Source organism: Pelophylax lessonae (assembly GCF_965119305.1).
Source record: "Pelophylax lessonae genome assembly, chromosome: 6".
In the NCBI taxonomy this organism is placed as follows: Eukaryota; Metazoa; Chordata; class Amphibia; order Anura; family Ranidae; genus Pelophylax; species Pelophylax lessonae.
In genome coordinates this window covers 23,318,396-23,343,502 of record NC_138773.1, presented here as the reverse complement: position 1 = coordinate 23,343,502, position 25,107 = coordinate 23,318,396, and the positions used below count along the sequence as shown (strand labels likewise).

General features: G+C 42.9%; 1 protein-coding gene across 1 annotated transcript in view; it reads left to right on the top strand.

The window, feature by feature from the left end:
• Positions 1-16,555: 16,555 nt before the first annotated feature.
• Positions 16,556-25,107, top strand: part of LOC309558491 (up-regulator of cell proliferation-like) — a gene marked incomplete at its 3' end in the record, with an annotated part of 36,569 nt that continues 28,017 nt past the window's right edge. The window contains exons 1-2 of the mRNA XM_082261573.1: positions 16,556-16,623; positions 23,226-23,555. Of these exons, the coding sequence (XP_082117699.1) occupies positions 16,581-16,623; positions 23,226-23,555 (373 nt within the window). The 5' untranslated portion in view covers positions 16,556-16,580. The remainder of the gene's footprint in view (positions 16,624-23,225; positions 23,556-25,107) is intronic.

Genomic DNA, 25,107 nt, shown 5'->3' with positions numbered 1-25,107 from the left:
AGGTCTACGTCGCTGGACAGGAACTAACTACTTTGCTGCAGTAGAGCTCGAGTGAGCGGTCGGCAAGTGGTTAAAGACTAAACCCATGACATTTTAGATTTTGAATGCACAATGTTATAAGGTATCTGCCGATACCGATCCGGAAGTATTATTTTATTATAAGCTCACAAAACAGTACTTCCGGATCGGACTCGGGATCAGCGATTTCACAAAGCAAAAGATCGGTATCGGGATCGGGACCAAAAAAGTCGGATCGGTGCATCCCTAGTCTGATCTATAAAGTTGTATATAAAATGCACTTTTTCTTTCAAAAAATGTTTCTCAGTGCTGCTAAACCTTTCATCTGATTTCTAAATCGCTACATTTGTAAATCTTAAAAGCCAATAAAAAGGCATTATAATAGTGGTTAAAAAAAAAAAGCACTTGTGAATTTAATTCATCTTTTTTTTTTTTTTTTTAAACTCCCTTTAAGGGGGCGTGGTTGTGTGTGTCCTATGCCTATATACTTTTGCTAATAGGTGTCCCTTGTTCCAATTTCAAAAAGTTGGGAGGTGTGCCCACTGCTGTTCAAGTGTAATCGCTCATCTGAGCAGTTGCATACAAATAGAACCTTTGACCGGCCCTGGGATTTTGACTGGTCCAGATTTGGCTTTTCTGCATGCAGCTAATCACAAATTTATATTCTGCCATAGCAGAGAATGCTGCTGCGTTTAGCAACAAATTAATCACACCCCATTGCCCGAGTGAATGGAGCCTGAAGGCTCATACACACTGAATCAGGCGAGAATTTACCGTCCAAAGAACTTTTGTACGACTTTCATATAGTGTGTACACAACTTTCTACAGCCAATTCCAACTTTCCCTCCGAAAATTCCAGAAGGGACAAACTCCCAATTTTTTCTCGTACGGGAACAGAATGAACGATTTTCATTTAACCACTTAAGCCCCGGAAGATTTTACCCCCTTCCTGACCAGGGCCTATTTTGCGATTCGGCACTGCATGACTTTAACGGACAATTGCGCGGTCGTGCGACGCTGTACCTAAACGAATTTGACGTCCTTTTTTCCCCACAAACAGAGCTTTCTTTTGGTGGTATTTGATCACCTGTGCGATTTTTTGATCATGCGCTATAAACAAAAAAAAGCATCAATTTTGCAAAAATAACAATATTTTTCACTTTTTTTTATATGAAATTCCCCCCCCCCAAAAAAATGTAAAAATCAAAATGTTTTAACATTTTTGGCCAATTTGTTTTATGCTACATATGTTTGGTAAAAAAAAAAATCGCAAAAAGCCTATTTTGATTGGTTGGCGCAAAAGTTATTGCATTTACTAACAAAGGGAAAGATTTTTGTAATTTTTGTTGTTTTTTTTAACGCGTAATGGCGGCGATCTGCAATTTTTTTGCAGTACTGCGACATTGCGGCGGACAGATCGGACCCTTGACTGACATTTTTTAAACTTTTGGGGTTACCAGTGACATTACTACAGTAATCAGTGCTATAAATATGGACTGATACTGTAAAATTACACTGGCAATGAAGGGGTTAACTTTTTTGAGAGGGAGGGGCTATGTGTGTCCCTAGGGGCGTGATTCTAACTGTGATTGGCTGTGGCTTGAGGTGTAGGAACAGTGATCAACGGTCCTACATAGTAGAACCGTATGATCACTATTCCTACACAGGGGAGAATGACAGACGGCTTGTTTACATCAGCCGCCTGCCTTTCTCCCTCTCCAACGACGATCGCGAGTGACCGGCGGACGATCGGGTCTGCCAGTCACACGCGCGGGGGGGTCCGGGAGTGCGCCTCCGGCGGCGCGCGCTCGCTCCTGAGACCCTCACAGGCTAGCGACGTAGTACTACGTCGCTTTGCCTGTGAGGGTCTGACCGCCGCAGTAAATAGTCGTGCGGCGGTCGGCACGCGGTTAAAGTGTACCGTTTTCGTACAAGTAAAATCAGAAACAATAAACAGCAACAAAAAAAAGAAGCCTTTGTAGTATTAGAATTTTCGTTCATTGGTTTTGATTTGCTGTGAAACCTGATTTTCTTCTAGTGTGTACCCCATTTAACCAATTGCCAACCGCCAGCAGTACATATACTGCGGCAGGTCAGCTCTGTCCTGCGAAACTACGTAACTGTACATCGCTTTGCAGAACCGCGAGTGGGAGCAAGTGAACCCATTCGCCACAGGGGGCGCCAATCAGTGGGTCCGGTAGCTGCAATTGCCACCGAGCACCCTTGAACGCTCCCCATGGAGACAGAATGGCGATCTGCTGTTGTAAACACGGCACACTGCTGTTCTGTCAGTTATGAACGCAGAGCTACTCCTATTTAGGAACACAGGTCCCTGTGTTCATGCAGCAAGTCCATCCCCCACACAGTTAGAAAGCACCCCCTAGGGACACATTTAACCATTTGATCACCCCTGGTGTTAACCCCTTCCCTGCCAGTGTCATTATTACAGTAACAGTGCATATTTGTTAGCACTGATTACTGTAGTAATGTCACTGGTCCCCCCCAAAAGTGTCAAAATGTCAGTTTGGGGTCCGATCTGTCCACCGCAATGTCGCAGTCCCGCAAAAAATCGCAGATCGCCACCATTACTAGTAAAAAACAAAAAATGACATAAATCTTTCTCCTAGTTTGTAGACACGATAAATTTTGCGCAAACCAATCAAAATATGCTTATTGCAATTTCTTTTACCAAAAAAAATGTAGCAGAAAACAAATTGGCCTAAAAGGATGAAAAAAATAGATTTTTTTTTTTTGTGAATGTTATATGTCAGAAACTAAAAAATATTCATTTTTTTCTGAATTGTCGCTCTTTTTTTGTTTATAGCTTAAAAAATAAAAATCGCGAGGTGATCAAATACCACCAAAAGAAAGCTCTATTTGTGGGGGGGGGGGGGGGGAAGGACATCAATTTTATTTGGGTACAGCGTCGCACGACAATTGTCAGTTAAAGTAATGCAGTGCCAAATCGCAGAAAATGGCCTGGTCATTAAGGGGGAAATCCTTCCGGTCCAGAAGTGGTTAAAGTAGCGCGGTGCTGAATAGCACAAAATGCTCTGGTCATGAAGGGTGTAAAACCTTGTTCTCCAGAAGTGGACAACACAGCTTCAATCTTCAGAACTCTCACAATGGAATCATTTTTCCTCCGTTAATCGCACAATCTCGTGTATTCGGTGACCGGCTCACATTTCTCTACTCACCAGATACATGTTTCCCGGTAGAGCTGCTTGGCTTTTTCCATATAAGAGGAGCTCATTCCACGCCTGTTTGTCGGAGGATTATAGTAAAACAGTATATGGGCTTCACTACAACTTACTCTACAGTCAACATCCGCCTGGCTCGGACTTTACCCTCATAAAAGGGATTTAGGAGGCAGTACACACCTAAGTATACACACACTATACATCAGGGGTGTCCAAACTTTTTTCAAAGAGGGCCAGATTTGATGAAGTGAACATGCGTGAGGGCCGACCATTTTTTCTGACATTCTTTGGACCATTAAAAAATAAATGCAAACTAACTATTTTATGCAAAGTTTATTGCAAACGGCATACTTTTCATTTCGTCACATGGACGGCAAATCTAAACAGGTGGTAAATCACTCCGCTTTTCATATCTGAAGGCCAGGTGAAAAACAATAAAAAAATCATGAAGCTGAAATATATGTCAGGAACATTTTAACCACTTAAGCCCCGGAAGATTTTACCCCCTTCCTGACCAGGGCCTATTTTGCGATTCGGCACTGCGTGACTTTAATGGACAATTGCACGGTCGTGCGACGCTGTACCTAAACGAATTTGACGTCCTTTTTTTTCCCACAAACAGAGCTTTCTTTTGTATTTGATCACCTGTGCGATTTTTTGATCATGCGCTATAAGCAAAAAAAGAGCGTCAATTTTGCAAAAATAACAATATTTTTCACATTTTTTTATATGAAATTCCCCAAAAAAAGTAAAAATCAAAATTTTTTAACATTTTCGGCCAATTTGTTTTATGCGACATATGTTTGGTAAAAAAAATAGCAAAAAGCGTATTTTGATTGGTTTGTGCAAAAGTTATCGCGTTTACTAAAAAAGGGAAAGATTTTTGTCATTTTTTTTTTTTAACGCGTAATGGCGGCGATCTGCGATTTTTTTTGCGGTACTGCGACATTGCGGCGGACAGATCGGATCACTGACATTTTTGACACTTTTGGGCTTACCAGTGACATTTCTACAGTAATCAGTGCTATACATATGCACTGTTACTGTAAAATTACACTGGCAGTGAAGGGGTTAATTTTTTTGAGAGGGAGGGGCTGTGTGTGACCCTAGGGGCGTGATTCTAACTGTGATTGGCTGTGGCTTGAGGTGTAGGAACAGTGATCAACGGTCCTACATAGTAGAACCGTATGATCACTGTTTCTACACAGGGGAGAATGACAGGAGGCTTGTTTACATCAGCCGCCGGCCTTTCTCCCTCTGCACCGATGGTCGGCGAGTGACCGGCAGACATCGGGGTCCGCTGGTCACACGCGCGGGGGGGTCCGTGACTGCGCGGGAGCGCGCCTCCGGTGGCACGCGCTCGCTCCCCAGAGCCTCACAGGCTAGTGACGTATATATATGTCACTTTGCCTGTGAGGGGCTGACCGCCGCAGTATATGTACTTGCGGCGGTCGGCAAGTGGTTAATGTACTTTACATATAATTGGTAATAAAGGTTGTCTGTCAACTCTCAAGTTAAAAAAAATTTGAACAGGAACATCACACCGAGTATATTGTTGTGTCCAAATATATTTATAACTGATTTAGACCAACTGACATTTTACAATGTATTCATCTCAATTCGGAGCATGCGCGCTCCCAAATCAGTCACACAAAGGTTAACCACATGTATCACCCTCCTAGGTAGGTGCTAGTGAGAGAGTATAGTTTTTGGCTCTGTCTGCCTATCAGAGGAGCATCAGGGAAATCTATATTGCATTCCGTCTACCAGAAGGCAGGATCTGCGGGTGAGGTCTGCTCAGAGTGCTCAGTGTGTGATTCATTGAGTCTAGAGAGTGTTTCACACTGGTCCAATAGGGAGGCATGTTAGACAGTGGGAGGAAACCTGACCAATGGATACAGTCCTGGTGATTGGCAGAGACAGGTTGTCTCGGCGCATTCTGTGCATTCTGGGATACTGTATAAAAGCCAGGAGCACATGTGCTCCGGGGTCTTTGGCTGGTGAGCAGAGTCCCGGAGGGAGGGTGGCGGCTATCTCCTCCTCTGTAGAAGTGGCACATGGCATCAGGAGGTCGTCCTGAGGGCCTGAGGAATGGAGCTGAACCCAGAGGTCCAGGAAAGGGGGAGACACTGAAGACCCTAGATAAACAGTAGCATGAGTACAGGGGATTGTGTCAAGGGGCCTGACCTGAGGGGGGCCACCCTGGAGTAGGATAGTCAGTGGAGGGGTGTCAGTGTGTCAAGAGATAGGGTAATACTAGGAGAGTGTCCTGAAGATAACTTTAGTTCATCAAGTCATATGGATAGAGACTTAATCTTAAATCCATCTAGTGGCAAGGTGGATCAACAGCCTGGCTGTACCAACAGATAGATGTCCTCCAAACTTTGTGCATAGTTAATCTGGAGTATCCCACTAATCCCTTGTTCTATCCCTAATTTATACAACTCAAACACAACAACCACATACCCCTGGATTAATTATTGACTGAGCCAAGAAGTAAAGTATAAGACTGTGCATGCCAAAGGTTGCTAACTGTAACCCAACAAGCAACAAGGTAGGATGGGATGATGCCATGTGTGAGAGTTTTTCAGTCAGGTGAACTAAAGTGGGCTGGTCTAAGGCATGAAACTCCAGGGCTGAAAATGAGTCCCACTCCGGCCCTGAGCCCCGTCTCCCAGAAGAGAAAATCCCAAGGTGGCCACCTCATCCCTTTAAACCCCAACACACACAATATAACACCGGTTCTGAGGAAAATGTATTGCAGATAGGGCATCAAGTGACTTTCAGTAACACTTTAATTAGCAACAGAACCTGTGAAATTAATGTGTATGGTTTTAAAGGAATAGGGCGCCAACCCTAAAAAGTACCCTTAAAGTGCCAATGGTAGCCTACGCCAAGGGGTTAAGGATGTTTAAAGTAAAACAAGAAAAGCAAACATTTTGATTAAATATAGTGCCTGGGGTTCACCTTAGTCTGCTTGTAAAGTGGTGCATCTGTACTGTATCTAGACCATGCGTCCTCCCAAATCACCCTGCATTGATGGGGGCATGCTGTGGCACTCTGCATTGATTGGGGGGGCACGCTGTGGCACTCTGCATTGATTGGGGGGCACGCTGTGGCACTCTGCATTGATTGGGGGGCACGCTGTGGCACTTTGCATTGATGGGGGCATGCTTTGGCACTCTGCATTGATTGGGGGGGCATGCTGTGACACTCTGCATTGATTGGGGGCATGCTTTGGCACTCTGCATTGATGGGGGCATGCTGTGGCACTCTGCATTGATTGGGGGGCATGCTGTGGCACTCTGCAATGATAGGGGCATGCTGTGGCACTCTGCATTGTTTAGGGGACACGCTGTGGCGCTCTGCATTGATTGGGGGGCATGCTGTGGCACTCTGCATTGATTGGGGGCATGCTGTGGCACCCTGCATTGATGGGGGCATGCTGTGGCACTCTGCATTGATTGGGGGGCACGCTGTGGCACTCTGCATTGATTGGGGGGCACGCTGTGGCACTCTGCATTGATTGTGGGGCACGCTGTGGCACTCTGCATTGATTGGGGGGCATGCTGTGGCACTCTGCATTGATGGGGGCATGCTTTGGCACTCTGCATTGATTGGGGGGCATGCTGTGGCACTCTGCATTGATTGGGGCATGCTGTGGCACTCTGCATTGATTGGGGGGCATGCTGTGGCACTCTGCATTGATTGGGGCATGCTGTGGCACTCTGCATTGATGGGGGCATGCTGTGGCACTCTGCATTGATTGGGGGCATGCTGTGGCACTCTGCATTGTTTGGGGGCACACTGTGGCACTCTGAATTGATTGGGGGGCACGCTGTGGCACTCTGCATTGATGGGGGCATGCTGTAGCACTCTGAATTGATTGGAGGGCACGCTTTGGTACTCTGCATTGATTGGGGGGCATGCTGTGGCATTCTGCATTGATTGGGGGCATGCTGTGGCACTCTGCATTGATTGGGGGAATGCTGTGGCACCCTGCATTGATGGGGACATGCTGTGACACTCTGCATTGATTGGGGGGCACGCTGTGGCACTCTGCATTGATTGGGGGGAACGCTGTGGCACTCTGCATTGATTAGGGGCATGCTGTGGTACTCTGCATTGATTGGGGGGCATGCTGTGGCACTCTGCATTGATTGGGGGCATGCTGTGGCACCCTGCATTGATAGGGGCATGCTGTGGCACTCTGCATTGATTGGGGGCACGCTGTGGCACTCTGCATTGATTGGGGGGCACGCTGTGGAACTCTGCATTGATTGGGGGCATGCTGTGGCACTCTGCATTGATGGGGGCATGCTGTGGCACTCTGCATTGATGGGGGCATGCTGTGGCACTCTGCATTGATTGGGGGCACGCTGTGGCATTCTGCATTGATGGGGGCATGCTGTGGCACTCAGAATTGATGGGGGGGCACGCTGTGGCACTCTGCATTGATGGGGGCATGCTGTAGCACTCTGAATTGATTGGGGGGCACGCTTTGGTACTCTGCATTGATTGGGGGGCATGCTGTGGCATTCTGCATTGATTGGGGGCATGCTGTGGCACTCTGCATTGATTGGGGGAATGCTGTGGCACCCTGCATTGATGGGGACATGCTGTGACACTCTGCATTGATTGGGGGGCACGCTGTGGCACTCTGCATTGATTGGGGGGAACGCTGTGGCACTCTGCATTGATTAGGGGCATGCTGTGGTACTCTGCATTGATTGGGGGGCATGCTGTGACACTCTGCATTGATTGGGGGCATGCTGTGGCACCCTGCATTGATAGGGGCATGCTGTGGCACTCTGCATTGATTGGGGGCACGCTGTGGAACTCTGCATTGATTGGGGGCATGCTGTGGCACTCTGCATTGATGGGGGCATGCTGTGGCACTCTGCATTGATGGGGGCATGCTGTGGCACTCTGCATTGATTGGGGGCACGCTGTGGCATTCTGCATTGATGGGGGCATGCTGTGGCACTCAGAATTGATGGGGGGGCACGCTGTGGCACTCTGCATTGATTGGGGGCATGCTGTGGCACTCTGCATTGATGGGGGCATGCTGTGGCACTCTGCATTGATTGGGGGGCACGCTGTGGCACTCTGCATTGATTAGGGGGCATGCTGTGGCACTCTGCATTGATGGGGGCATTCTGTGGCACTCTGCATTGTTTAGGGGACACGCTGTGGCACTCTGCATTGATTGGGGGGCATGCTGTGGCACTCTGCATTGATTGGGGGGCATGCTGTGGCACTCTGCATTGATGGGGACATACTGTGTCACTCTGCATTGATTGGGGGGCATGCTGTGGAACTCTGCATTGATCGGGGGGCACGCTGTGGCATTCTGCATTGATAATGGATGTATACGGTGACCTCCTGGTTCAAGACATGCACAATGAATCTAATTGATGTCATTGTTTCTGTATGTACTGCCTGCACCCAAGTAAATGTCCAATGGACATTCCCTAATGCGTTACTAGTTTTGGAACCCAAACTGCTGGGGCATTGAGTATATTGCTGCCATATTGATGTCATGTTTTTGTCCTAAAATTGTGTGTAATTTGTGCTGTTCTTTTCTGCAGAAACCAGTGATAATGAGGAGGAGCACCAGGAGGCCACTCCCCCTCAGGCCCACTGTAAGTACTTTGGCTGTGAATGTTTGTGTTCTGTGTCCCTTTTCAAACTTGGAGGACTGCCGTTTTTTTGTTGCTTTCTTATATTTTGTGGTTTATGTATCATCAGCCATGGTGCATTGGAGGGAGGAGGAGGCAGACCAGCCCTCCCCGGAGGATGCCCCTTTGGCTGGAGACCACTGTAAGTACTTTCAATGGGTTTGCATACGTTATGTGTCCCTTTAACAAACTGCTGCAATTATTTTATTTTTTTTTGTGGGTTTGTAGTATCATCCCATTTTTCCACCACAGAGGAGGAGGAGGGCAATGACCAGGGCCCAAAGGAGGCAGCCGCCACTCAGGCCCACTCTAAGTACCTTCATTGGGATTCACACATTTTTATATGTGCGCTAGGGGGATGTGTATATGTGCAAATGTAATTTTGGTAAAGATCCAGTGTATTTTAGCTACATGTGACATGAATGTTGAAGTCTTGGACATGGAGGATTGGGAAGTTCAAGGACAGAGAATACCCAGTCAGGGCCAATGTAAGGCTGTCCATCCAGGATATTTTTTTTATATCCTACCAATGGCCACTAATTGCAAGATTATTTTTTCAACACAGTCAGTGTGGAGAGGGTAGTGGTTAACTTTGCCCTATTGGAATCTGGTATTTGGGTTGTGGGGAGCATTGCTGTACATTTTAGGCTTTAGTCGGTTTCCTGAGGCCACCCTCTTCTAATTTTTGGTTGGGTTCCCTGAAGTGTACATGGAGTATTTTGTAACTCTAGTTTATTTTTGGCCATGTTAACCACATCAGTTGACCTGGTGTTTAAACCATTAAAAATGGGGGTGGCTTCAACATTGTGTGTGTGTTCTTCTTAAGCTCCTAAATGCTTAACCACTTTACCACCGGAGGATTTCGCTGTCTTACGTCTGGGCCACTTTTTGCGATTCGGCACTGTGCGAATTTAACTGACAATTGCGCGGTCATGCGACGCTGTACCCAATCTAAATTTACGTCCTTTTTTTCCCACAAACAGAGCTTTCTTTTGGTGGTATTTGATCATCCGTGCGATTTTTACTTTTTGCGCTATAAACAAAAAAAGAGCGACAATTTTGAAAAAATAACAATATTTTTCACATTTTTTTATATGAAATCCCCCCCCCCCCAAAAAAAAATGTAAAAATCTAAATTTTTTATCATTTTAGGCCAATTTGTTTTCTGCTACATATTTTTGGTAAAAAAAATCGCAATAGGCGTATTTTGATTGGTTTGCGCAAAAGATATTGTGTTTACTAACTAAGGGAAATATTTCTGTCGTTTTTGGTGGGTTTTTTTTTAACGAGTAATGGGGGCGATCTGCGATTTTTTTTGCAGGACTGCGACATTGCGGCGGACAGATCGAACCCTTGACTGACATTTTTGACACTTTTGGGGGTACCAGTGACATTACTGCAGTAATCAGTGCTATAAATATGCACTGTTACTGTAAAAATGACACTGGCAGGGAAGGGGTTAATTTTATTGGAGAGGGAGGGGTTAATGTATGCCTGGTGCTTACTGACGTGTGTGGGGGGAGGTGACTGAGTGAGTCATGGACAGATCGAGGGTTCAACTATGCTGAACCCTGCAATCTGACCCTGCCTGTCACTTAGGAGATCCGCCCGCTTTGTTTACACAAGCGGGCGGATCTCCATACTCGATTCCCCGACGATCGGGGAAGAGCAGCGGCGATCGCCGCTGCTCCTCCCCTGGCCCGACTCCCGCTGTGACTGAATACGGCGGGAGCGAGCCTCTGGCGCCGCGCGCGTGCCGCGGAGAAGGGAGAGTGTCTGCCGACGTAGGTCTACGTCGTCAGACCTACAAGAGCCACTTTGCCGCAGTAGAGCTCTAGTGAGCAGCGGCAAAGTGGTTCACCTCTGAAATCAAACAAATTTGAGTTAATTTTTTTTTCCAAAGGCTCATGCCAGGAGAGCCAATCTTCTCCTGGCCCCCAGACCCATGGCCAAGTTGGTGAAGGTAAGTAAACTGTGTTTTTGCTCTAATGTGCAATATTTGTTAGTGTAGAAAGTAAATTTGTGTGGGGCAGAGCAGACTTAAAGTGGTTGCAAAGGCAGCAGTTTTTTTCTCTTAATGCATTATATGCATTAGGATTCAAAGGCTTCTGTGTGCAGCAGCCCCCTCAGACCCCCTTTTACTTAACCGAGCCCATCTCACTCCAACAATGTTGCAGAGTGGTGGAGAGGGACCTGTGAAGAGGAGGATCAGGGCTGCTCTGTGCAAAACCACTGCACAGGTGGCAGCAGGTACTGTAAGGCCCCGTTCACACTGGGGCGACGCTACTTTGCCGCGACCTCGGAGCGGCCGGCACGGACTTCATAACATTGAAGTCTATGCAGGTCGCTCCGGGTCGCCCCAAAGAAGCTCCGGACCCTTTTTCTAAGTCGGAGCGACTTGTGTCGCTCCTATTAGAACGGGTCTGCAGCTTCTCTATGGAAGGCGACCTGTCAGGCGACCAGGTCGCCTGACAGGTCGCCCCAGTGTGAACGGGGGCTTAGTATAACATGATTGTTTTTTTTTAAGCATCAAAAATGAGATGTTCAAAACACTTTGTTGTTGTTTGTGCCTCAGCCATACCTTTTCAGAGAACCCCCTTCAGCACAGAAGCATGGAGTACATATCTTTAAGGCTTCACGCTTCTCCCTGAAGCAGGAAGCTTGCAGTATAGAAACCAGCTTCAGCACTGAAAAGGTTCAAAAAGCACCCTTTCAGGGGAGGGTGGAGGGAGTAAGGAGAGAGAGAGAGAGACATAGATGGGGGAGAAGAGAATGGGAGTGAGAGAAAGGTTTAAAAGAGTAGGGGGGTTTAATGGATTAACATTTAGAGAAAGAGAAAAGAGGGGGAGGGTGGATATGGTGTGGATAAAGATGAGAAAATGGGGGAGGGGGAGAGGGGGTATGATGTTTTCTATGACTGCTTAACATTAATTTGTTGTTTGAATTTCATGGCTAAATTTAGTTTTCTTCTTTTTTATCTCTCTTCACACAGATTCTCCTGAGGCATCAAGGGCTGCTCAGCAGCAGGACCAACCCCCTCCACAGGCCCAGCAGCAGGCTCGGAGTGTTGAGTCTCTACAATGTGTCTCTTTAAATATATACATAGATAGATAGATAGATAGATAGATAGATAGATAGATAGATAGATAGATAGATAGATAGATAGATAGATAGATAGATAGATAGATAGATAGATAGATAGATAGATAGATAGATAGATAGATAGATAGATAGATAGATAGATAGATAGATATGGATAGATAGATAGATATGGATAGATAGATAGATAGATAGATAGATAGATAGATAGATAGATAGATAGATAGATAGATAGATAGATAGATAGATAGATAGATAGATAGATAGATAGATAGATAGATAGATAGATAGATAGATAGATAGATAGATAGATAGATAGATAGAGAGAAAGATCTCAATCTACATCTAGTTTTAGATGGAGCCTAGCTAGCAATTGGATACAACACATTGTTACAAATGTTTGTTTCTCTTAATCTGTTGAGGTTTACATGGCAAGCCTTTTACATTATTTTCAGGGAAGAGATAATAAAGTCAGAAGTCATCTTGTTGAACCTTTATTATAACACTTTCCCCGGACAGCTTATTGTCTATGCTTATGGCCCCTTAAAGTTGATCCACATTTGGGAGAATAGTAAAAAGAACAGTAGCATCTAATGTTACGAACCTCAGCGTAAAAAGGAATGAAACCGCCGTTTAGTGGATGTACCACCTTTGCAGCATGTACGAATTACCTGAATGTGGTCGTTCAGGCCGAATAGCCACCGTAACCGAGTGGCTTACATTAGCAGGAAACAGTCTCTAGCCGCAGATAATAAATCCCCCCCTAAAAACGAGACAAAGCTCCGAGTTGAGGGTAAAACAGGAACAACATTTATTGGAAGAACACAGCACACTTTTATACAGAATTTGGAACATCCTGCCCCCAACAACCGCTTTCCTATTGGTCAATTGTAAAGTACCTGCAGTTCCCCTTCTGATCCTCCTTAGCCATGCAAATGAGGAATTGAAAATGAGTCAGCAGTGATTGGTCAGATAGTTTGACCAGAAGGACTACCATGTGCAAGGAGATAGAAGCCCCCAGGGGGCAATCAATGTACACAATAGCCAGACACAGAACAAAGGTTCCCTAACGAGCCCTCAATACACATTACTCTGAGTTTCAATACATCTCTTAGCAGACAGCAGGCAAGTTCATTAGCACACCCGACAATAGGTGAATGGAGAGCCACCTCAGACAGTCCGTCTCCTCATTGAACTTCCTGGAATGACCATATTAGGAGTGGTACTTCCTGTCCAGAGACCTCATACTATACAGGGAATAACATCGTCATTTTACAAGGGAGACATTATTCCTGCATGTGACTGTCCCATTTGTAGTAGTCCAAACCATGCAAGGCATTTGGCTAAAACATAGGGAAATAAAGGGGGCTGTATGGGCCGTGGAACAGCCGAACAAACAGACGAAAGGAGGCAGCAACAATATAATACAAAGTCAGATGGTTCTGTCACATCTAGTGAGTATTTACCAAAGTTAGGCCAAACAAAGTGCTTCCTCCACTGTCATCTCTAACATCTTCAGGCTTCAATGCTAAGAGATGAGAGACCACACCTCAGCTTCCTAGGAGCTGGGCCTCCTCCCTTCCACCACACCTGCTTATTCAAACCATTAGGTCAACAGGAAACTCTGATCCCGTGTGGATCGAATTGGACAGCATTCTCAATGTAGAAATATCCATGGAGATTGAACATAAAAATGTCATCTTGTTGGCCAAGGAATTCACCTCACATGTGCCCCAAACATTTTTGGGGATTAAGCATTTGAGTGTAACTATGTAGACTAGCAATCTATCATGTTTGAGCAAGAATGTATGTAAAACAGGGCAAATATGCTACAGTGCCTAGTTTTTGATGTGGTGATTTTGTGAATCCTTTGTTTATGTATTTTTCCTCCAGGTGTCTCTTTTTCTCCCCAGTGTTGATGGACCCATCGATGGGTGACATGAGGGAGCTGCTGCATTGGGCCGTCCGCCGCATCCAAGATTTGGAGCGGCAAATAGGGGTTGGTCCTTCTGCTGACCAGCCCAAGCTGTTTGATTATTTTTTTAAAATGATTGAATTTTTTTAATTATGTTTTATTGTTTTGTAAAATACGTTTTTATTTTTCTTACATAATCAAACTTCTGTCTGTCTGTCATATTCAAACTTCAAAGTCTGTCATATATATAATAGAGATATAATTGGTACAATAATTAGAAACATACAGTATAAATATTAGTGATGGGCTTGATGTTCGACTCGAACATCAGCTGTTTATTTGTTTGCTGAACACACAAACAAATGGGGCGCTTGATGGGAAGTTCACCCACCGATGAGCACCCCATAATGCACTGCGCTGTTGCAGTGCATTGATTGCTGATGATTGGCCAATGCATGCACCTGACCTGTATGCTTTGGCCAATCACAGCACAATGTCCTGTCAGAGCCATTATTGGCCAAAGGCAGGGTGCCTTTAGCCAATCATGGCTCAGGGGCTAAGTCCACGCCCCACACTATATAAGGCTGCTGCTTATACGGCAGCTGTGTATAGTGTGTGACAACTAGTGATGGGAAGTTCAATTCTTTTAAGTGAATCGAATCATTTCGAACTACTCATTAAAATGAACTGATTAATGAATCGATTCTTCGGCTAACTTGCTGAGTCTGCTGATGAGCTAGAGAACCGAAGCCCTGACTCAACCTTACTGTGAGGTCATTGTTGTAGGAACTAAAAAAAAAAAAAAAAAAAATCAAAGGATCCAAGGGGCATAGAAATCTCAGGACCAAAGGCAGATAATGATTAAAATACAGGATAAAATGTGTTTTTGTGTTATTAAAATGAGGCAGCTCTCTCATTCAATTATACAGCTTCTAAATAGGACAGATGTCTAAAAAGGGTCACCTGTCCCTTTAAAATGCATGTCTCCTTTAGGAGAAGCCAACTAAATACTAAAGGGTTAAATAAATAATCTGAATTTTGATCGCTTATCATCCAGACTCTGTGTCCCCGCTGTCTGTGTCCCCGCTGTCTGTGTCCCCGCTGACTGTGTCCCCACTGTCTGTGCCTTATCACTGCTGCTACCTGATCATTGATTTGGTGTATTGTTCTACTGGTGGTGAATGATTCTTTCAGTGTACTCAGTTCTAACCGAGACTGACTCATATGTAATGATTCTGTGACTCAGTAACTGGTGTACTGAGTACTCTTGACTGGGAACTGTTATAAGTTTGTTTCCAGCATGTGCCGGCTGATTGATTCCCTGGAGGAGCTGAGCTCTCTAGAATCATATTACCAGACCTATCTCTCCTATTAAGTCAATAGTGAACTGTTTCATATATAAATCAGTTTAGTCAGATGAACCGATTCATCCAGTTCAATGAAAAGAATCGATGCAAAAGAATGATTTATTCATGAACTGGACACCACTAGTGACAATATATATTAGGCAGGTAGTTAGTGGATAGTGAGTTGAGTTAGATTAGTGCAGTCAGTGTAGTGTACAGGCATACACCACTTTTATACTGCCTAGATATGTTGTAGTCCTGGGTCCCCTCTCGGTGCTCCCCAAGTTTTGTGTCCCTGTCACTGGTTCGGGCGCAGTGCCATGTCAAGCTGGCCAATATTTCTCATAGACGCCAATGTTAAAGACAGGGAGCAGTGTCATGTCAAGCTGACCGAGATTTCCCATAGACAGCAATGTTAAAGACAAGGAGCAGTGCCATGCCAAGCTGACCAATATTTCCCATAGACGGCAATGTTAAAGATGGGGGGGGGGTAGTGCCATGCCAAGCTGACCAATATTTCCTATAGACGGCAATGTTAAAGACGGGGAGCAGTGCCATGTCAAGCTGGCCAATATTTCTCATAGACGGCAATTGTAAAGACAGGGAGCAGTGCCATGTCAAGCTAACCGAGATTTCCCATAGACAGCAATGATAAAGATAGGGAGCAGTGGCATGCCAAGCTGACCAATATTTCCCATAGATGGCAATGTTAAAGACGGGGAGCAATGCCGTGTCAGGTTAACCAATATTTCCCATAGGTGCCAATGAGCACTGAAAGCTGAAAATTGGTCTAGGCAGGGAGGGGGTGAAACTGTATTTAAGTGCTTAAGGGGAATTCAACACCAAAATAAAAAAAAAAAAATGGGGTGGAGTCCTCCCCAAAATCCATACCAGACCCTTATCCGAGCATGAAGCCTGGCAGGCCATTGGACATTTCCACCTAGGTGTGTACCTCCTTTTGTTGCCAGCGGTTTAGACATTAATGGCTGTGTGTTGAGTTATTTTGAGAGGACAGCAAATTTACACTGTTATACAAGCTGTACACTCACTACTTTACATTGTAGCAAAGTGTCATTTCTTCAGTGTTGTCACATGAAAAGATAGAATAAAATATTGACAAAAATGTGAGGGGTGTACTCACTTTTGTGAGATACTGTACATTTCCTTTTTTTAGTGTAATATGTAACTTATAAACCAATAAAGATAAACTTGGACAAGAATAACCCATTTACTGTAAATTCCAGCCCATACCTGCTTTATGATTACTGGATGTTCAAAATAAAGAAAACAAATAAAGTAAAAGGCTGCATAGTTCTTTAGAATGGCGTACAGATTACTGCTCTTCCTACTCCTCTGTAAAACATGTAAGTTTAATTTATTTAGTATTATTTCTATTAGAAATTCTTCCTGGCAATTGTTGACCACTGTGTGAGGATTTATAAAAAGGACTGATTTGGTCTAAATTCTTTGCTTATGGCCTTTAGATCAGAATGTTTACATTTAAGTTCAGTAATCCAATTATTTAATCAAGTTGTTTTATCACCTTTTTGCTAAACTTTGCTGACTTTGTTAAATCTAACCCTAAAATCAATTTAATTTGCTAGTTTTTCATCCTTACAAAATGATTACTTTAAAAGGCTTACTGTAAGCTTGCAAAGCTTCCTAGAGAGTTAATATGTGATAATCGGATAATCGGGGTACTGTAGGACTTGATACCATGTCCACATTTACCTTTTCTGTTTTTCTATAGCACCATTTATTTTGCATTATAAAAAAAAAAGTAAGTTTATAAATGGGTCAGTAAGTCCACTCAAAATTTAAAATTTTTGTTTTTCAGTTGTTTGTAAATTTATCAGTAGTGTGTGTGTATGTATATATATATCTATATATGTATATATAGATATATATATATATATATATATATATATATATATATATATATATATATATATATATATATATATATATATATATCTATATATACACATATATATATATAAACATATATATATATATATATATATATATATAGATAGATAGATAGATAGGTAGATAGATAGATAGATAGATAGATAGATAGATAGATAGATAGATAGATAGATAGATAGATAGATAGATAGATAGATAGATAGATAGATAGATAGATAGATAGATAGATAGATAGATAGATAGATAGATAGATAGATAGATAGATAGATAGATAGATAGATATACTTATATGAACTGTGGGGGGGTGAAATATTATCCAGTTATTAAATAAAGTAATTTCAGTTCCGCCGATATTGAGAGGGAAAGTTAGTGCCCCTATAAGAAGGCACTTTTGATGATTATTATTATTTATATTTGTTTATGATTGTCCGTGATCTACAAAATAGCCAATGTGGGTGAAACATGTCAGACAGACATGACTGTTGGGCTTGGACCAGAGCTGAAGCTTGTCTTTTATTTACCTTACATTGGAGTTGAATACAGTGCGCGGTACCTGCATGCCATATGATTACTTGTGATTACATTTAGGCCCCATTCACATAGGGGCGATCCGACTCGGGAGGGCGACCTCCGAGGTCGCGGTGCGAGCAGCACGCCGCGACCTCGGAGTGGCTGCCACGGACTTCATAACATTGAAGTCTATGGCAGTCGCCTCCGGGTCGCCCCAAAGAAGCTCCGGACCCTTTTTCTAAGTTGGAGCGACTTGTGTCACTCCTATTAGAACGGGTCCGCAGCTTCCCTATGGAAGGCGACCTATGGCGACCTGTGAGGCGACCAGGTCGCCTCACAGGTCGCCTTAGTGTGAACGGGGACTTACTTGACTATCCATTGAGCAATATTTGACTCTCAGTCTGCAGAAATATTACAACATGATATACATTTTATTTGATTCTGCTACAGATTTCAATACTTTAAAATGCTTATTCTTAATCATATACCTAATGAATACAATATCCAGGATAGGTAGAACTTTATATTCTCTATACATGAGAGAAAAATACATGTCTTTACATTGATACATTTAAAGTGTTTCCAAAAAAAAATAAATAGATAGGTAGCTAGATAGAAAGATTTAAACTCAATCAACTGACCTCCAACATTCTTTCCTTGCCTAATGGGCCATACACACTATACAATTGTCTTTAGATTGGAAAGGGTCATGACTAGAGCAGGGCAGAGCTAGAAACAGCAAGGTAGAGCTGGGTCAGGTGTAGATGGGCATGGCCACCTCCCTGATAGATAATAAAATAACTTGCCTGTCAAGGAAGTAGACAATGCATTACCAACTCAGAACTTCCATATTGCTGTGTCTCCACATCTCAATGTAGAGGAAGTAAACACATTGACCATAAGTGGGACAATTGTGCCATCATTTTCCAGAAAGCAGGAGAGTGATATGATATATACTGATGTAGCACTGCCTCTCCTAGGAACTGCTGGATATTAACTCTGCGGGCTCCCCTGGTTACCAACACACAGTTATAAGCAGATACACATCCTATATCGCTCCTTGCTCCTGTTGGCTCTTCCCAGAAATAAACAGGCTAGGGGTGTTGGTTTTTTGTTGTTTATTGATAATTGGGATAAGAAAAGGGAATAGTGGGATACTCCAATTGAACTATTCACATAGACAATGACTTCTATCTTCAGAACTTCTTTAGTGATCAGAAACAGCCAGGCTGTTAATCAACACTAAAGAATAAAATATAATAATCAGCGCAATCCCTAAATAATACAAGTGATAAACACAAAGCAGCAAGCAATCAGTGCCAAACACAAAACACCTAGGATAATGAGTAAATAATATTGCTGCGCTAAGTGAATAAATATCAAAATTAATCGCTTGGTGAGGTATAATATATAATGTGACCATAAACTCAAATATTGTGAAAAAATGAAGAAAATTGAAAAAAATTATTGGTGATATTCCAAGTCCCAATAACACGGTGCAAGTAAAATAACACAATACTACCGTGATATAAGCCCGCTGACCAAGTCGATGGCGCAACACGTACAGGGGAGGAGCCTGCACGTCATTACGCTGATCCCGGAGGTACCAGGAAGTGTCTGGATGCAGAGAAAGCTAGCACTGCTTAAGTGCCATTCAATGTAAGTGTGATTTTAGCAAATGTAATTAATGGCCCCTTAATAAGACAGAGAGCACTAGATCTCCTTTTTATTTATTCATTTATTACTTTATCCTATCTACCGATCCTCTGGCCCTCAGGGTGACCTCCTGCGTCCGCATGGCACCTCCCCAGAGGAGGAGGCAGCTGCTCCCTCCCTCAGGGACTCTGCTCTCCAACGAAAGACCCAGAGCACATGTGCTACTCCAAAACAATATGGTGTATGAAACACCTTTATCCTGCATTCAAAATCCAAGCTCCCCGACCACTTTTCCCACGGGACTCATATAAGGCGTCTTGGATGGCTAAGGTCTTGCTGCCCTTAAAGGACTGGGGTAGTCCGAAAGTACTGCAAAGAACACAAATAAGGGTGCACCGACCTAGCGCATTATCCTCAATTATGGCTTTATTTATATATAAAAAAAAAAAGGCTAATCACAAACAAAGGTGAAAAACGATCATATTGAACTCAATTGCTTAAGTGTCAGGAGTATTCCATACAAGTGTCCATTGTCCTGTATGGAATACAACTTCCTCAGAGCTACACATGTGCTCCTGGCTTTTATACAATATCCCAACATGCACCAGGGCATCCTGCCCTCTGCAACTCATCAGGACTGTATCAAAAGCATTTGCACCCATTTGTTTCCTCCCACTGTCCAACATGCCTCCCTATTGGACCAGCGTGAAACTCTCTCTAGACTGAATGAATCGCATACTGAGCACACTGAGAAGACCTCACTAATAGTTCCTCTGGTAGGCAGAGAATATAGATTTACCTGCAGCCCCTCTGGTAGGCAGACAGAGCTCAAAACTATACTCTCTCACTAGCACCTACCTAGGAGGGTGCTACACTGATGGATTGAGCACAAGAATGTATTTACAAAGATAACTTTAGTGGGAGCAGTGAGTAGGTCACCAGGAATGACCGAACTTCGTAGTCAATAATCTCCTCTTCTGGCTGCAGGCAGAAAACATTAATCTTGGTGGGCACCTGAAAGATGGAACACACATAGCACCACATGCACAAGTTCCAACAACGACAAAAATATCACCAAATTACAGGAATGCATTCAATGATAAAGTTTCCCCTTTATCAACCTGAGTAAATAGTATTCTTTCCTCTCCTATAAGGATGACATGATATGAATGACATGATAAAAACCTCTGAACAGCACCCTATCAATAAAGTCACGTACTGTAAATGGGGGCAACACTAGCCGCATATCAGTGCCAAGGGTTTGAAGATAGAATTTTTCTGAAAAATAGTCATCATTTGATTACTGAGGCTAAAGATGCATCACCTACCTTTAGCCTCAAAGTGATTGCTATAGCTGATTATCGTTTATTTATTGGGATTAACTCTGACTAATAAGGGGTAATTTTTTATATGCATTCATTACACCCATTTCTGTTAAATATTATTACTATTACTATATTGTATTTCTTTATTTTTTTAAAAAATCTGAGTGCTTTAGAATTTTTATCTTTTGCATATTACAGACTGGACTGGCAATTTACTGTATACACATTTGTAATTTTATTTTGAGGCTATAGATTAAGTAGGGCAAAACCTTCACATAGTGAGGCAGGAATCTTACAGAATGACCTGAACAAAATAACAGAGTGGGCAACTACATGGCAAATGAGGTTTATTGTGAAAAATGTAAGGTGTTGCATTTGGGGACAAAAAACATAAAAGCACAAAGAAAGATCTGGGAGTCTTAGTAGAAGTTAGCAATAGCATGCAATGTCAAGCTGCAGCTGCCAAAGTCGGCAGAATATTAGCTTGCATAAAGAAAGGGATGTATTCCAGAGATAAGACCAGGGCTTTTTTTCAGCAGGAACGCGGGGGAACGCAGTTCCGGCACCTCCAGTACTGAATGTATGTAATGGCAAGGGGTGTGCTGTAGGGTCTACTGCTGCCGGATGCTGGGGGATCTATTGTTCCTGTAGTGGATCTATTTTTCGAGGCGGTCTATTGTTGCTGGAAGGGATCTACTATTGTGGGAGGGATCTATTGTACCTAACTGCTGGAAAGTCTATTGATGATGGCTTTTGGAAGATCTATTGTTGCTTGGGTGATATTTTGTAGCAGGGAGTCAACAGTTGCTAGGGGAATCTATTGTTGCTTGGGGGGGGCGGTATACTGCTGCTGGCTGAAGGGGGGGGTCTACTTTACAGCTTTTCTTGTTATCATTAACAAGTTCCATACAAATTACTTAGCACAGCAAAATTATACTTGGCTCTGTATTCCCTAAATGAGGTTGTTCTTGGAGGTGGGTAGGGGGTGGAAACAAGGGATGGTGCTCGGAGGTGGGTAGGGGGCAAGGACACAAAAAGACTCAGAATGGGGGAGTTCCACCACCTTTTCACTGAGAAAAAAAGCCCTGGATAAGACTATAATCCTTCCACTTTATAAAACTCTGGTCCGACCACATCTGGAGTATTCTGTCCAGTTCTGGTCGCCAGTCCTCAGGAGGGATGTGTTGGAGCTGGAGAGAGTCCAGAGAAGGGCAACTAAACTAATTAGGGGATTGGAGGACCTTAATTATGAAGAGCGCTTACAAGCACTTGATTTATTCTGAAAAAAATAGTCCTGGTAGGGGCTATCTACAGCGCTTGCTAAAAAAATGTGCAAATTGTGCAAGATTGTGTGCAAACAAAAATTAATAGTGTATTCTTAATATTCCTGGGACTAAAATTATAATCATTTAAAATTCATCTTTGTGCAAGTGTGCAAATTATGTGCAAACAATAATCACAATACTACCAAAACTAAAAAATCAGAGACTTGAAAATATATATATATATACGGTAGTTAGTAAGAGTTCATCTTTGTGATATAAATATATAAATAAAGTGCAACAAAGTCCAAAATTCTGTGGTTTCCTGTTTTTTCCAAAAAAGGTGAAAAGTGCTCAACAATTATATTCCATTGGTGATATATAAGGTCCAGGTGCTGAATTCCTTCTTCCCAGTATAATTTAAAAGATGGGTGACTTACCGAATGTCGTGGGTCTCATATACCCTACGATACTGAGACCAATCAAGCCTGTCGGTAGGTCCCCTTTAAATATCTCCTGGCTGTGCTGATGGTGATTTCCTCCTCACCGCTTCATAGGACAGCGTAGGGTGTTGTTAAAAAAAGAAGATAAAGGCTCCAGATAGTGTAATATTGTTTTTAAAAGGATTTATTCCATAAAATGTGACAAAGTTTCCAAAAGACAAATATGCACTGTTCGGCAAAGATCGGCAGAAATCGTTTTAAAAGTTTCCGTGACTCAATGGTGTAAACCATGCAGAGTGGCGAGCGGAGGTAAATCCGGCTTGCGTTCCAATGCACGTCTTGACGCGTTTCGTCACATCCGGTGACGTTTTCAAAGGGTGTGGCTTGATTTATTCTCCCTGAAGAGGAGACGCCTGAGAGGGGACATGATAGCAATTTATAAATACCTCAACGGTGATAGCAACATAGAAGAAACATGATTCAGTCGCAAGGAATGGGCTACGCAGGGGGTTCTTTACAGTAGGGGCAATAAGATTGTGGAATTCTCTACCACAAATGGTAGTTACTGCGGGAAGTATGGCTACTTTTAAAAGACTCTTGGATGGGCACCTCAAGGATCAAAACATTCAGGGGTATGGGAAATGAATACGTCCACACACACCTACACAGGTTGAACTGGATGGACTATTGTCTTTATTCAACCTCAAATACTATGTAACTATGTAACTATGGCTTAAAAAAATCTGAATGTACTATTTTTGAAATATAGTTATCTTGGATTTGCTTTCCAAATATGATTTTGTTTTGCCTTTTTGATTTTTATTTTCAAATCTCTTGACAGCTCTAGCCTTGAATGTGTTCGGACCTTCTCTTCAGCGAGTGTTTCTTGGATCCAATGTTCTCCTCACTTGCACCTTCTCTGTGCCAAACATTCCCGTGGATCCAAATTCCCTTCTTGTGGTTTGGTATGCCCAAGAAAGGGAAATCTTGAGATATGACAAGAAAGTTGTAAGAAGTCACTCCAGAGTCATGTTCAGTGAAGAACTGGCAAGAAATGGGAATGTGTCTGTCACCTTGTACAACGTGACCATCATGGATGAAGGAAGATACACATGCTTAGTTATATACAACATGGAACATAATGATATCAGCATCCTATTGGAAGTACAAGGTACATGCAAAATAATATAAATAATAATAACATATTGGCAGTGAATAAAATCAGCTCTTTTATTTGCTTTGCTTGAACCCATAAAGGTAATGCAACCAACAATGCCCTACAGAAGCTGAAAATGCTGTTACGCAAGTGGGGTTTTTCTACCTATTTGTTTGTAACTGACAATATGTAGTTAGGTTGGAAGCAAATTACAGCTTCTTTGGGTCAAGCCACTGATTAGGTATATACCTTACATTACACTGAAGATCACGATATTGGTTTTCTCAGTTACTTATAGATGCCATGGTCCCAGAACAATAAAATATTAACAGCTGAGTTCCAGCTTATTAACAGTATAATTGCAACTATTGTTAATTCCCAGTCTGTACTGTCACAACAATGCAGTGCTGTAAACTATTATTAGGCTGTTATTTAGGCTAAGTAAAAAAAATGAATGCTCCTGCAGTAGGTCCTCCTCCACACTACAATTTGCCTTGGGGATAATGAATAAGGTGATATGCTTACAATATTCCCCACACAACTGGTGGCCAATGCTCTCCTCCGCTGTCCAAAGTCCTGGGTTGTGGGAGGGCCCTCAGGGACCTCAACAGAATTCAGGACTGCTTGTCTAGCACTGTACAAGGTGAAATCAGGTAGCTGCGACCAGTCAGACAGTGAAGAGCAGTGTCCATAGGGGGCTGGTCTTCTAAATCCAGATGCCTAATCAGAATATGTTAGTGACGTGCAGCCAATGGGATAAGCGACAGTACACAGCAGAGATTCAGGAAGCCATAAAACCCAAAATTCACAGATTTAGTATATTTTTCCAGCAGCAGCGTCTCCACAATATTGGAATAAATAGCAGCATGAGCAGCAGGAAAGGTGAGTAGTAAAACTTTTTACTCGGGGGGCAACTTTTTTCAAACTTTTTATTTCTGCAACACTGAGTCACTTTAAGTACTGCTTTTCTTTTTCTTGCAAATTTTCTGTATATGGAAAACAAAAACTTCAAAACGAACACCGAAATATAAGTAAAAACAAAAAGTGATACCCTCCAATTAGCAATCAACTTTCTTTGATCATAGTGTTCTAAAATTATGAAACGGAAAATCTGTGCACTTTTGTTTTTTGTTTTTTTTTTGCTTTTCCAAGATTATCAACTTTTTACTCCTCTTATTGAGTAAATGGCTCTAATTACTGAAATTCTAAAGTTTGTATGGAGAGAGATAGTCTGTCTATCAGATTACTGGCACCGTCCCCTGGGGTATGGTAGACGAATAGTAAAGTTACCAGGTGTGGTAGTGGGCTGGTAGGAATTGTATCTACCAGACCTAGAAAATGGGGATTTAAATGTGCCTCTAACTTAATGAAAAGGTATATATACATAAAGTGTAAAAGAATAATGCATATTATTGAACAAAATCCATTAAAATAGATACAGTCATAATCAAGTGTGACAATGCATGTACATAACTGGTCGCATGACCTGAGTGTGGATCATAGGATCTGCTAGTGGACCTACGCGTTTCGCTCACATGTCAGGAGTTTCTTCAGGATCCAGACAGTG